Consider the following 14,380-nt stretch of genomic DNA (forward strand, 5'->3'; position numbering starts at 1 on the left):
AACTGTAGGTGCCTGGACAAACTGGTGAAAAAGGCTGGTTCTGTTGTAGGCAGAAGGCTGGACCATCTGTGCAGTCATTGTAAATATTTATAAAAAGATTTGAGCTACTTGACTAATTTGAATTTCCCCCATTGGGGGGTGAATAAAGTATTTTTCTATTATATTTTCCATTTCTATTCTATATTAGTTTTAATAAACATATCGAGACTCACCGTGTGGAAGAGCATACAATGGCCAATGCGAGACTGGACGTCCTCTGGCCCAGCATTACACGAGTCCTCCCGAAGGAGGTTCCATGTCCCTGCTTGGCAGTGGTAAGCGTATAAGCCGCTGAACTGTGGCTCTGATGTCCGGCTGTCCTCCATGCTACCATTACACGTCAGGATGCGCCCGCCAAATGTGTAAATCATGTGCTTTTCTGAGTCCATGCACATCTGCACGCAGAGCAGGAAGGAGAGGGCAAAAGTGACCAGAAACAGAAAAAAGGAAGTGATAAAGGTTGAAAAGAGGGTAAGGAGAAAGTTTAAAGGACAACATGAGTTTGCCATCGGGCTGGTTTCCCTGCCTATGAATAAGCGGGGTGCGAGAGGCTGAGCACTGAAACTACCTGATGGTCAAACACCAACTTTGGTCCTCCGTCAGCTGATGTATCCTCACTGAGTAGTGTCCAGGTGTTGGCGTCGATATCGTAACGGTAGAAGTCACTCTTCAGGGACTTGCTGTTCCTGACGCTGGAGTCCAGATAACGGCCCAGTGTGTAAATCTGACGTCGCTGCGAGTCGATGCACATCTTGTGACACGATCGAGCACTTGGACCATTCTGATTGGTATACAGGAGACAGGCTTACATAGCTGCTCTACGTATCATTAGTATCCAATGTTCCTCATCAAGTTGAATTTTGTGCACTGACATTAAAACAGTAACTGCGAATACGGTTTTGCAAAACAACTAATTATAGCAGTTCATGGAAAGTGCATATATAAAGCAAAAGTAAATAAATAAATAAAAAAAGTTTTAAAAACCTGCACTTTTCATGGGACTGAACCATTTTCTGTTTAACACCGAATATGCTTTCTGGTAACACACATGATTTCACATTTAAACTGCTGAACACTGTCAAATATTCGCTGCTACACACTTATGTCACTTCCATTTTCATGGAAAAAAATAATAATAACTCCAACATTATGATTTCCCTTTAGGACATTTCAATCTATTTTTCTGTCTCCTCACCTCTTTTTCAGTGTCTCTTGAGATACAGGCCCACTGGTTCTCTTGAACACTGTAAGCCCAGAAGTCTGCCAGATCCTGTGTGCCATCCCAGCCCCCAAACAAGTATACGGTTTCTGCAGGACAGATATACCAATAAGCACATCCTCAAACAATAACCATACAGCACTGAGACTTTTTTTCCATGTGCATTACGATTTGGAATAATTTGCTATTGATCATGCAAACTACAGCACCTCAACCACCCAATGCAAAATATATTGGGGCATTTCAGTGTCAATGCTATTCCTCTTCTTTTTTCTTTAAAATATATATTTTTTTTAAATTAATATCAGATACAAAATGGCACAAAAGTGTATATATATATATATATATTTATTAGGGCTGGGTGCGTTAACTCGTTATTATCGCATTAACTCGCTAATTATTCAACGCCGACACATATTTTATCGCACATTAACGCAGGTTTTATTACTTATTTCATCATTGTAAAAGTCTGTTGCTGTCTGCTGCGGAACCGGAAAGGCTCCACCAAACATGGAGAAGGGTGTGTATATATGTGTATATATATATATATATATATAAAAAAATAACTGTGACATCCAAAAACTGTAAAACACCTACCAAGGGAATTTTTTTGTATAAGTTATTGTTCAACTTAAACCTGTGCAGCATCTAATCTTAGAAGGACATAAAGAGCAAACGGCAAATAAGTCCTTGTTTGGGAATATATAGAATTCACATCAGACAAAAAAGGTGAGTCAGCCGCCATAGATGAAGCTGTGTTCACCATTTGTTACGTAAAGGTGTGGGGCTGGTGAGTAACACCTGCACGAAAATTGCAAAGGATGGCATACAAAGCCATGTACAAGTGTGCCTCAAACACACCTTTTAACTGTAATGTAAATGTAAATGTTCACGGGAACCTTCATGTTCAACCAAAGAATGGATATTTGAGTGAAATGATCACAGAGTTGGAGTGTACACGAGACATTCCATGTATTCCATTTGACATAATATTTGTGTATGAAATTGTACAATTAAATCAAACAACAGCAGAACCAATTTTTTTTTAAATATTCATTTTCAAGTTATATGTACAATAAATCAAAGGAAAAATGTATTTATTAAAAGCAATGACATGGCTTCCAGGAGCAAGGGTCTATAATATCACGGAATCGCCCAATTAAAACGGAATTTGACATAATTTCAAGATTCAAAAGATTCAAAAAGCTTTATTTATCCTGAGGGAAATTGCTGAAATGCTGTTTTTGTGCAGAAGAGGAAAACTGGACAGAGGACAGCAAACCTGGGTGGCACAACAAGCCCCCCTCCACAGACTAAGCCCCTCCCCCTTCAAAACAATGTAAGCATGCCGAAGCGGCTGCCCACGGCTCCGTCTTTGTCGTCGAAAAAAAACTCCGAAACTCAAACCCTTCAATACAGAGCCGAGCAATACCCAAATGACTTTTATGTGACAGGTGAACTGTTGTTCGGCAAATTTTCCAGCACTCGATTGACAATTGACAAGGTACTAACTCACAAGGACTAACCAGTCCTACAGCTTAAAGAGAAAGTTTTTTTTTTTTTTTTTTTTTTTTTAAACCTGGACCTTATTTGCAGCTGTATATACGTTCATTTACTCATGGATAACATGGTCCAGGTTTTTTAAAAAAAAAAAACTTTCCCTTTAAGTAACTTGTTTAAATTAAATTTGAAGAAGTTTAAAATGTTTGGTTGCTGTTTTATGACACGTCAACTAAAGTTTCATTACTTGCTGCTTGTTTTCGATGAATTGAGAAAAAAAAAATTCACCTTTAAATTTAGGTAAATTTCTATTTAATTTGTGTACATTTTCATGTATTGTGGTACAATTCCCTTGAATTCATAAGCTTGTCTCTGCTTTTTTGGGGTGGGGGTTGTTCAGGTCAAATACAGGCCACTCTAGCTCATGCAGAAGGAAAAAAGTGGGACACTGACTGTATCAAAGATTTGTGTAGACAGAAAAAAAAGGAGGCACAGTTCCTAAACAGTACAGGACAGACTATGGCAAATAGAGATAATAAATGTTTGGTGAGGCAGTTCCAGTGATCAGTAGAAACTGCATTCATTTCAGATCACAATATTTGTATGTAGTCCGAGTGCAAGAACGAAGACACCAGTACGTCCTAAATTTTGGGGATGGGACTATAAAAGTCTCGGGAGTGCAGAGGAATTAATCATGATCACTGCCTATGATAAATTAGTGCCAATATATAGTCTTGACACCATATATTTAATGGTTTGTTTTTAAAGCTGCCGCCATATCAGTATCACTCAAGCAAGTCCAGAGCATGAGTAAAAGCTATTTAAGAAGAGAAATAGCAAAAAATAAATAAATAAATGTTTTGTATCAAAATGGAATTTGGTAAAAAGGGACAAAAAAAGTTTCTGGGCAGGATTGAAGGTAAAGAAAACATGTGCAGTATATAGAAAAAAGAAAACTTCGAAACTGCTTCGATTTCCAAAATAACCGTTACGCAACCTGGAGCCAAGACCATGGGGTGGATGGAACAATTTCATCACTTGTCCTTTACCAGCAGGGTCAGTCATGACAACAGGGCTGACAAGTTGCCAAGTTTTTTTTCACCCTTTACAATGCATTAACTCACATTACACAGTTTGGCTGGCCTTTTCCCCAGCAGTGGGAAGATAAGGAAACTTCTCTATTCTACTAAAGTGAGCGCCTATCCCCATTCCCTTTATCAACAGACAAAAACAAACACTGAAGTCCAATCTCTTCATTCAGTTTAGCTAAATCTGAAAAGCTGCAAACTCTTGAAAAAACAAAATTTATTTACCATGACAAAAACGGCAAAAAAAGACGCACTAAAAAAACACCTACAAAGTCTTTACTTCTATACTATACAAAGGCGCAATGATCAAAATGCCTTTTTTTTCTGAAGTTCTCCACTGTTGTTATGAAATACATTAAATAAAGAATTCATTTTAGTCCAGCTTTTGCAGAGCAATTCTGTGTACATGCAACCTGAAAGTTGCTCTTTGAAGCCGTCTCTTCCCTGTGCATACGCAACAACGACAATAATAACGATGCTAATAATAAGAAGGAGATCCTGTGTAAGAATCAGTGAGAAAAAGAGGCAGAGCCAAACGAGACAATGAAATCTTTTGTCAACTTCATCTATCGACTAATCCAATCAAAACACAAAACAGAGGTCAGTGCGCAGTCTGAAACGCAGACCAAAGGGATGCGATGCTTTCTCCCAGCTCTGACAAAAGCTGCAGACACTGCATCACTCAACTTCCCTTCCACACATAGACAATGTAGCTTTTGTCTTACAAACAGCCAGTAGGGAAGTAGATCATAAGCAATGCTACCAAATAAATACACGAAATTTAGAAAAAATAGATATATATTTTTTTTAATTGTGTTGCTATCAAAACAAAAGGATGTAATGCATGTGTGGTTTGTTTTTAAATACAGAAATGCCCTCAAAATGGTTTTGAAGGAGAAAGGCTGGAGATGGGAGTGCACGGGAGGGGAGGGTTGATTTGATTAAATAGCAAGAGAGCATTTTGAGTTTGTGTAGGAGGATATGAGTCATGGCCAAGTCATAACACGAGCTGCGTAGGTCTCACCAGTTTGGACGTCAATGACCATTTGATGTCCCCCCCTCATCCCGGGCCTGTTGTCGTCACCGTCACCTGGAAATGGGAGAGGAGGGAGGAAGAAAGGATGGCCCATGAGAGAGGAATGGGTGGATGATGAAGGGGAAAATAAGGGAGTGGATGGTAGAAAAATGGGTGGAATAACAGAAGGAGAAGAGAGGTGGGAGGGAGGGAGGGAGGCAGCAAACAAAAGGAAAGCCCCGTGTTGTTTAAAGTCCGCAAAGCTTTCAAAGCTTACTGAAACGTTTCATTGACAGATAGGGAATACATCCCCGCTTAAATAGATGATCTCACTGTTAGCGTCGTCTCGGCTGATTTCTTGGTTGCTTGTACCTTTGTTGCATTTGGGGATGATCTGACTCCACCTGGGCTTGTACTCCTGCTGGCTGATATACTGGTTAAACAAACCATCTAGCGAGGGAAGAGAAGAATCAAATATTGGAAAACGATAAAAAAAAAATGAAATATGAACAATCACATTTTCCATCTGTGAAGAGTAAAGAATAAATCAACATGCGAGTAGGGCTGGGCGAGTTAACTCGCTATTAACGTGTTAATTATTTAACACCGATAAATATTTTATCACGTATTAACGCAGGTTTTATTTTGTAAAAGTCTGTTGCTGTCTGCTACGGAACCGGAAAAGAACGTAATTGGCGGATCCACACAGTTACAGCAAACACCACAAAGCATGGAGTAATAAAATTAAAATAAACTTGCAGGTAACATCACCGTTACAGGTGCTCCTCGGTCTCTGTGTGAAGATCACGGAGCTAACCGGTGCTACTTCCTGTATTGCTTGTTTCAACTTAAAAGCACGTATTTCAAAATAAATGTAAAAAAAAACTCCTGCATTTACAGCCAAGTTGAATTATCACCGTAGTAGTTCCAGTCTAATATATCACTTAAAGGCAAAACACACAACTGATAGCAGCAAGTCATTCAAGGAAACAGACAGTGGAGCGAGGCTTCTACATAAAAACTACAGAAAGATGCTGATGTTAAAAGTGTGTTTGCACAACAAATGTTATGGCACTTTCATTTATATGGCAGCACATTTAAAATAAAACTAAAAGCTATACACTACTTATGAATTCGTTTTTGGATTCTGCGTACAAATGCGATTAATCGTAATTAATCAGGGAAATCATGTGATTAATTAGATTAAAAATTTTAATCCTTGCCCAGACCTACATGCGAGCCAAAATTTTTGAAGAAATTCATGTCGAGTGCGATACCTCTCACAGCTTTGTCTATGAGCTCCTCACAGGCGTCGAAGTCTCCCTGCAGCACCAGTCGGTCGTGAAGGTGCGTGAGCATTGGGTGCTCCAATGCTATCCGAGTCTTCTTCTGCAGCGACTCAAAGGCCTCGGTGTAGTTATGCTGCCGGAAGTGCTTGAGGCAAAGGCGGATGGCTTCCTGTTCTCTGTACTGAAATGATACAATGGAGAAGCTCTCATATTCATATATATATATATATATATATATATATATATGCCGGCACGGTATATGTATTCGTACCGTCACAGTACGGGGGTCACGGTTCGGTACGCGCATTTCCACGCAGAATACACACGGTACGGAAGTTTTCTGAACGCGGAACTGTTATTTTGCAAGAGTTTCCTTCAGGACCCATTTAAACACTGCCACATGCAAGCTCTGATTGGTCCGTAGAGATATACGCTTTCGGACAGAGTAGTTATAAGAACGCATATATCAGAACTGTCCTACTCGAATTTCGTTCTGATAACTGTCCTTCCCCAGCGGAACTGTTTCAGTCTGCATTCGCACATGAATCGGGACCTGATAGGGACTGATGCGCCGCGCGCAGCCGTCCGCGTCAGTGACGTGTTAGCCGTTAGCCGTTTAGCGCCACATTCAACACCAAAACGGAACAAAACAAAACCCGAGAGAAGAAAAAACACCACAAAGAAGCTAATATGGAGAGCGGGGAGGCCACCGTGTTCATGGTCTGCATGATGGTGATATTAATCATGGACAATCACATCAGGCGTCTAACATCGAGGCTGGAAGAGCTCACAGAGAGAGTCAAGATCAAGCGGAGGCGATACTTCTTCGTTTCATGAAGGAAGAAAGGAGAGCAGCGCGCCGCAGACAAAGGAGACAACGTGTAAGTTTAACTTATTAAACACGCGCCGGTTCTGTCTGTGTGGTCTGATGAAACATTTCAGCCGTGATAGCATGACATGGGGCGTAGCTACCGACCACCACACACCTCCGTCAGGTGTGTTCTATAGAAACCATGAAAAGACCCGACCAATTACGTCTCCCAAATGTATTACAACAACCCCTGGATACGAATACATGCAGAGCAAAAAAAATTACCGAAGCAATTGGAATTTACATCGCATCTGCTATGCGCCCATATTCCACTGTAGAAGAGGCAGGATTCAGATATCTATTACATGTGCTCGAACCTCGCTACACGCCTCCTTCGGCACTGTACCGAAAATGTACTGAACCGTAGGGTCCGTACCGAGGTACGTACCGAACCGTGAGTTTTTTGTACCGTTCCACCCCTAATATATATATATATATATATATAAATCAGTCCACATGTATGTTTGAAACCACTGAGACACTAAATGTTATCGAATGTATTATAACTGTAGAGCAAATCTAGTCACGATAATAAATTTTGCTGGACGATAAATTGTCTCAGAAATTATTGCGGTAAGCGATAATATTGTCGTTCGGAGATCATTTTCATCTAATACAATGATAATGGTATAATAATGCAGGTACACCTTTTCAAAGAGAAATAAACTTTTATTTTTAAAGAATATTTAACACTAGAACACAATAAATGAACAAACAACCAAAAACAATAAATAGAACGGACTACAGTCTGTCAAATGTTGGCAGCATTCGTTGAAATGCTGGCTTTTCGACGATGCTAAAGGGCAGCATCTCGTTAGCAATGTGAGTGTAATCCATTTCGCACTGTCCTGTTTGTACTTCGTTTGTCGACTAAACGCCCCAGTGACTGTGCTCTGTCGGGAAGAGGAAGACGGCCCACTTGTTGTGTTTTTTTTCCCCAACTGGGAAAACTGCAGCGGATAATTGTGTTTTAGATGCATATGCATGTTTGTTGTGTTCCCGCTTTTAATTGCGACTGTTTTCCAACAAATGCGACACACCGACTCGCACACATTCAGTGGTTCACCACGGCCATTTGGTTTAAATCCGAAATGCTCCCACACTGCAGCTGTGGCGTTTGGCTTAGAAACCAATTCCATCTTTTTTGTCTTTATTAGGCGTAGCCTACTCGAACTCGCAACTAGCCTTCTCTCTGCCTAGTGCCTATTGGTATACTTCTCACGCGGCTCTTTAACTGCACTCTGTGCCTCCCCCCACACCATGCGAGTGACAAGTGACTGACATGAGGGTTCACTCATCGTTACTCTTAAGAACCCGAGAGGGAGAGAGAGGCTGTGTTCGAAACTGCATACTTCTCCTACTACTCATACTGACTTTTTTCCCAAATGCATACTAGATTCGCCGAAATGTTGGGTATGCATCATGAGGTTCCTACTCATACTACCCAAGATGCAACGTAACTTGACGTCGCCGATCGTCATTTCCTGTCAAAACGGCAGTTACAAGCTAGCTACAACGAGGGTAGGTTCACTTCCTGTTTTCAAAACAAAAGCACCAATGGTATGGTAATGGCTTTCCCTATGATAAAAGGCAACGGGTATTTTATTTTGTCAAAATAACCTGAAGTGCGTTAGCTCACTGCGGCTAGCTTTAGCAGCGCCGAATTCGTGGGAACAAAATTGTAAATAGCCGGTATTTTGTCAGATTTTCAACACGTTGGGGATCTAAACGACTACTTTCTCACCTGAAAATATTTCAAATGTTGCTAAAGTTTACAGAGTTTAGAGCTTAAGCGAAATCAGCTTCAGGCCGGCTGATTTCGGCTCGGGCAGGAGCGAAATGCATTGTGGGTAAACGCTCTGTCTGATCGATGAGTATGCCGTATTTTAATTATCATGCGATTAATTGATTTATTGATTATTGCGACAGGCCCATTTTCAAATATCACAGAATATTACGTAAAGGAGTAATCATCTCAGTTATCAGAAATTATTACAACCCTGTACAAATCAATGAGCTATAGCTGGATTTATATGACTTTCATGTGGATATAAGCTACAAATTTACAAAAAAAATAAAAAAGTGCAGCTTTAATATTTTTTCCAGAGGTTAAATGTCCTTGCTCGAATGTCGTGGAGCAAAGCATCTGAGCCTTGCTCTAGTTAAAATCTTAAAGGTACAATATGAAGAAGTCTGTAAAGTGGATTAGCCAGTTGTTGGCAGATTAATACATCCAGTTATAGATTAAGCTCTCCAGGCACCAGTTCTTACCTTGCTGTACCAGTTAAGGCAGGGCTGAACCACATCAGGGTCTTCAATACCATGCAGTTCAACGTACCATATGCTGAAGTTAAAACTCGGACCCCAAGACATCAGAGGCACTGAGGAAAACAAAAAAAAAAAAAATGAGAAAAGACGAAGTAGTAGAGGATTGATAAATACATAAATAAATACAAAATAAACTAATCGTAGATGTTTGTGTAACAGTGTCAGCTTTTACCTATTTTGACAAATCTGCAGGGAAACATTTGCTCGTCTATCTTGTGCTTTAACGTGAACGTCTCCTTGTTGTAGTCATTCTTAAGGCCACTATCAGATGAAGAGAGAGAAAAAAAAATAAATCAAAATGACACAGCCGTTTTCTGAATGACATTGCCAATTTGGAAAATGAAAACTATAAGCTGGTAGATTTTGGATATTGAACCAGCACCAAACTCCCATTTGTTGATCTCTACACTTTTCTTTTTTTTTTTTTTTTTTTTAAACAGACAAACTTTCATGGAACACAGATGATGAGCTTGATGGCGTAACTCAATTATTAGCATTTTCTTACAAGGATTTCAGGTAGAGGTGTACCAATCAAAACGCTGGTTGGTGCATTTTCAGAATAATTAACACTTCTGAATTGTGTTAAATTTTCAGAACCATTGGATATGTTTAAAAAATGTAAAGGAGAACATCAAACTCAGAATATGAGACGTCTATTAGAGCTTTGATCAATTGTGTAGAGTATATATATATATGTTTCATTTCTTAAAGTTCTAATGTTGCAGGTATGTTTAATTTTATAAACCTTCTGTAGAGAGCTATTTTGCCACTAAAAAGCATAACACCCCCCCCCCCCCCCCCAAAAAAAAACCCAAACATGTCTAAAAATTATTTTTTCATGATTAATAAATGATTTTTCTTTAATTTTTTTTTTAACTATCGCCTTTGACCCACCCTATTAACCCTTTACTGGATTTGTAAAATTCCATTAACTTACTTGTACCATTGGTTATGTCATAAAAGAACACTGATTTAACCATATCAGGTCTCTCTGCTGCCTCTGCGGTGATGTGTGATATATGCACTCAAAACAAGAGGCATAAGCTGGAAGATTATGGATATTAAAATTAAAACGATGAACTCACAAGTTGTTTTCGAAGTGCTTGATGAGGAAAAAAGTGTTACTAACAATTATACTGACACTGCCAACAACTGGATCGATTCAGAACATCTTTTGTTGAGGAACACACTGCAATGCATCACAGAGTTCCAAACAATCATTAATTTCTCCCTCAGAAAGACATATACAAGGAATTCTTTGCCGGCAGTTGTTGTTTCTCACATGCACGTGTCATAAATAATATTTTTATATATAGATACATAAAAACTGTCTAAGTTTTTAGAGTGTTTAGTGTTTTTTAGCTGTTCAATAAGGTGACTGCTGTGGGGAGGAAGCTGCTCCGGTACCTATTGGTCCTGGGCTGGAGGACTCCGAGGCTCCTGCCACACGGACGCAGTTCAATGTTCACACAAACAAGTTAAATTGGACTTGCATTAAGAAGGAACATCTCACCTGGACAAAAGTTCTGTCATGTTCTCTTCACTCATCCCACCAAACACCTTGAACTTCTTAAGGTTGCAGACGTGAGTCTTCTCATACTTCCCAAAGGTGATGCTCTGAACAATTGCCGGTCTTTCCAATTTCAAGATTAAAAACTGGGTAAAATAGAAATGGAGAGAAATATAGACATGAAGTAGACTGGAAAACAAAGACCAGAGTACATTTGCTGTGTGTGGAGCACTGTAGGACACTGCCTGTCTTTAGTGTGGTAGGAGTGCTGTCTAAGGCTTCGCTTGTTGCTACAAAGACTGTGGCAGAGAAAATCTGCTGCTTCAGGTGACTTGCATTACATTAAATCTATGAATGCTTATGCACGTTACCAATGCTTTACCAAGGCATGACATCAAAATACAAATCACCCACAGCTATTATACCCAACTGAGTAGGCGTCACAGGCCTGGAAAATGATTAAGTGCACACAAAATGCACACAAATCTAGATTTGTGCACTTAACCAAAAGTCCTCCATTCTACAATAGAATAGAAGAGTAACTGTGCAATCATGGAAAAAGTAGCGTTACTTGGATTAGAATTACAATCATCTTGCTGCCATCTCCAGTTGTCATGTCAACAATATGGCATATATTGTGATATCAGACCAAGGAGATAATGGAGCACAATCTGACATGACATGGAATAGAAAACTACTTTATTCATCCCCCAATGGGGGAAATTCAAGTTAGTAAAGTAGCTCAAAAAAATGTTTAATATTTACAATGATTGTATATTAACAACAACAATACAAATTCTAATAAAAATACTACTACTAACTAATAATAATAAAAAATGACTAAATACATTTTTTTTTTTTAATTAAAAAAAAATTTAAATTAAAAAAAATAAAATCAATCAATCAATTTGAGAAGCACTCAGCAGTCACTGTTAAAAAGCCTTATGGCTGTGGGAACAAAGGACCTTCTGAATAGACTAGAATGAATGAATGGACATAGTTCACACATTTAAGTTATAGTCGGAAAAGCTCATTTTGAGCACCTGTATTTGGGCAATAGGTGCAAATGTATAAAAAAAATAAAAATCTACAGTTATCAAAATACCTGCATTGGTCTGCGCAGGGCCTTAAAGTACCACTAGAAAACAGACACTTAATAAACCGCCTGAGACATTTTCTAATTACCTGATAAAATTGAGTTCATTAGATACATTTAGGTAGTCTATAGGTCTATGTGCTGAAAGCAGCTATATTTACATGAATCTTTCAAACTATCTCAGTCATAACATTATGACCACTGGCAGGTAAAGTGAGTAATGTAAATTCCTAACCTTCAAGTCAGGACAGACACACCTTCATTGTGAATGTGAAAAAAAAAAACGTAGAGAGGCAGTTTTAGGGGTGTCAGAGTTTATCAACCATTTGTGCACCTCTGAGCAGGAAAAGAAAGAAGAAGAAGAAGAAAAAGACAAACAGACTATGTGCAAGTCAGCAATGCGGAGCTCACAATCCAACCCACAACGTTACCTCACATAAGTACAGACTAATGAGGAATTGAGTTACCAGTGTTTGGCATATGGGAATACAGTAGTGGCCCTCCACCAGCAGGACAACAGTGGGCCCTGTAAAACATCCTTAGGAGTGTCTAAAAAAGAACCACAATAAGTCTGAGGTGTTCACCCAGCTTCCAAACTCAAGATATCAATCTGATGAGATTCAGAAAGTCCTCAACAAACAAGGTGCAAGATCTATTGCCAACATTACCGCGCCAGTCAATCCGGAACACCCTACGATGTGCTTTGTCTAGGCTCGAACTAATCCTCGTCAGATCTCTTAAGGTAGAATAAGGAGGACCTACACAATATAACAGGGCTATTCAAATGGCGGCCCGCGGGCCACATGTGGCCCAGAAGCATTACCCGAGTGGCCCAACTTGCGGTTCAGCCAAAAAAAGCAGAGAAAAACCATGAAAAACACAGTTTCCTAAAATGAGCTCAAAATTCCTACAATAGATCAGAAGGTGAATGCAACATTCCACGTAGCCTAGCAACACACAACCAACCCACAAGGCAGCGCGTTGTTTTGAAAGTTACTGATAGAACCATGTTTGCAACTCCACTCCAACTGAAAAAGTATATCTCTCTCAACCCTCAAACGAAAAATTGACGATGAAAACCGTCGTTTTAACCCTGCCTGGGCGGACAGATACCGTTTTATTTTACCACCAACTCCAAACGCCAAACCTATGTGTTTACTTTGCAATGACTCTGTTGCGGTACTTAAGGAGTATAATGTCCGGAGACACCACCTGGAAAAACACCCGACTTTCCGGGCAAACTTTCCCGAAGGATCTCAAATGAGGACCTCAAAAGTGCAAAGTTTAATTGCGTCGAACAACTTTGGTGCGGACATCGTTGATGAAGTGTAACATCTGCTATAAAAAATGTGCCCGTCAGACACTTCAAACATCACACACGTGATGATTTAAAACAATGTGGTGTGGTGTTGATTGTTAATTACCGTTATGACTTGTAATGGGTTTGTGCACGAAAATCCCTGATGGTTCTTTGTTAATTCAGTTAAATGCACCTTGTGATGTGCTACGGTAAGATATAACCAGAATGTTACTTTGAATTAATTTCAAAATAATGTGACCAAAATATTCTTTTTAGTATTTTAAAGTGAAAAATAGCATTGCTGTTACCTCAGGTTCTATTTATTTAGAGACGTTTCTAATGCACTTGTTGATGTTCCAATGTCAGATTATTTAATTTCAAAAGGGAAAACTATTTCATCACCATTGATGTTCACTTTTTGTTTTAATTCCCGGGTTATTTCAGGAGTGAGAGTTTTGCGAAAACCTCAGTTCATTTAAAAGTTTTGAAATGTGTTTTTACGCACTTTTTGAAGTGGCTGCGTTTTACAAAAATTTGAAGAGGAGAAATGATGAATAAACATCACGTTATTTCATTATATTTGTGTTGGTTTGAAATTTTTTGTCATTACCACCTCCTTACTGACCGCTGAAAATGTCCGGCCCAGCTTAAGGTCTCGTTTTAAAATCTGGCCCAACTGAATTTGTAACTGAATAGCCCTGGGTGGGTGTTCATAGTGTTACTGCTAAACTGTGTAGTCTAACAAGCCAATACATATCACTGTCTAGGTACCAACTTCATAATGCGCTAGGGCTGTCAAAGAATATTCTAAATTTAAATATATATTTTCATTTAGGTTTTAAAAACAGACATCCGGAGGTGAAAGTTTGCTTTGTGAGTGGGCGCACTGCATGACAGGTCCCAGGAGTCATACTGTCTGGCACAGCGTCACTGCTGAAAGTCGACTTACGTGAAGATGGCAGAAAGTTCAGAGCTGAACTCGACCGCAGGCGCAGAAAAAAGTGATTTTCACCCCCGAAAATATGAAAAGCATTGTCTGGAAATGCTTCGGATTTTGGTCGGTTGATGGAAAAAAAATTGCCGAGCCTCGAGACAAAGTCGTATGCAAGCTACGTAAGCTACAGT

The 14,380-nt window shown here is 39.4% G+C and overlaps 1 protein-coding gene across 2 annotated transcripts in view; it reads right to left on the reverse strand.

Annotated features, from left to right (window-relative positions):
• Positions 1-14,380, reverse strand: part of mkln1 (muskelin 1, intracellular mediator containing kelch motifs) — a 29,501-nt gene that overhangs the window by 12,495 nt on the left and 2,626 nt on the right. Inside the window, exons 3-11 of one of the 2 annotated variants that reach the window (XM_075471968.1) lie at positions 10,863-11,005; positions 9,522-9,610; positions 9,293-9,402; positions 6,139-6,331; positions 5,234-5,311; positions 4,871-4,936; positions 1,235-1,347; positions 608-820; positions 213-434 (exon numbers count right to left, since the gene is read on the reverse strand). In XM_075471968.1, the coding sequence (XP_075328083.1) occupies positions 213-434; positions 608-820; positions 1,235-1,347; positions 4,871-4,936; positions 5,234-5,311; positions 6,139-6,331; positions 9,293-9,402; positions 9,522-9,610; positions 10,863-11,005 (1,227 nt within the window). Of the gene's footprint in view, positions 1-212; positions 435-607; positions 821-1,234; positions 1,348-4,870; positions 4,937-5,194; positions 5,312-6,138; positions 6,332-9,292; positions 9,403-9,521; positions 9,611-10,862; positions 11,006-14,380 lie in introns of both variants that reach the window. The other variant, XM_075471967.1, reaches the window with a different exon arrangement.

The sequence above is a fragment of the Odontesthes bonariensis genome, chromosome 8 (assembly GCF_027942865.1).
Source record: "Odontesthes bonariensis isolate fOdoBon6 chromosome 8, fOdoBon6.hap1, whole genome shotgun sequence".
In the NCBI taxonomy this organism is placed as follows: domain Eukaryota; kingdom Metazoa; phylum Chordata; class Actinopteri; order Atheriniformes; family Atherinopsidae; genus Odontesthes; species Odontesthes bonariensis.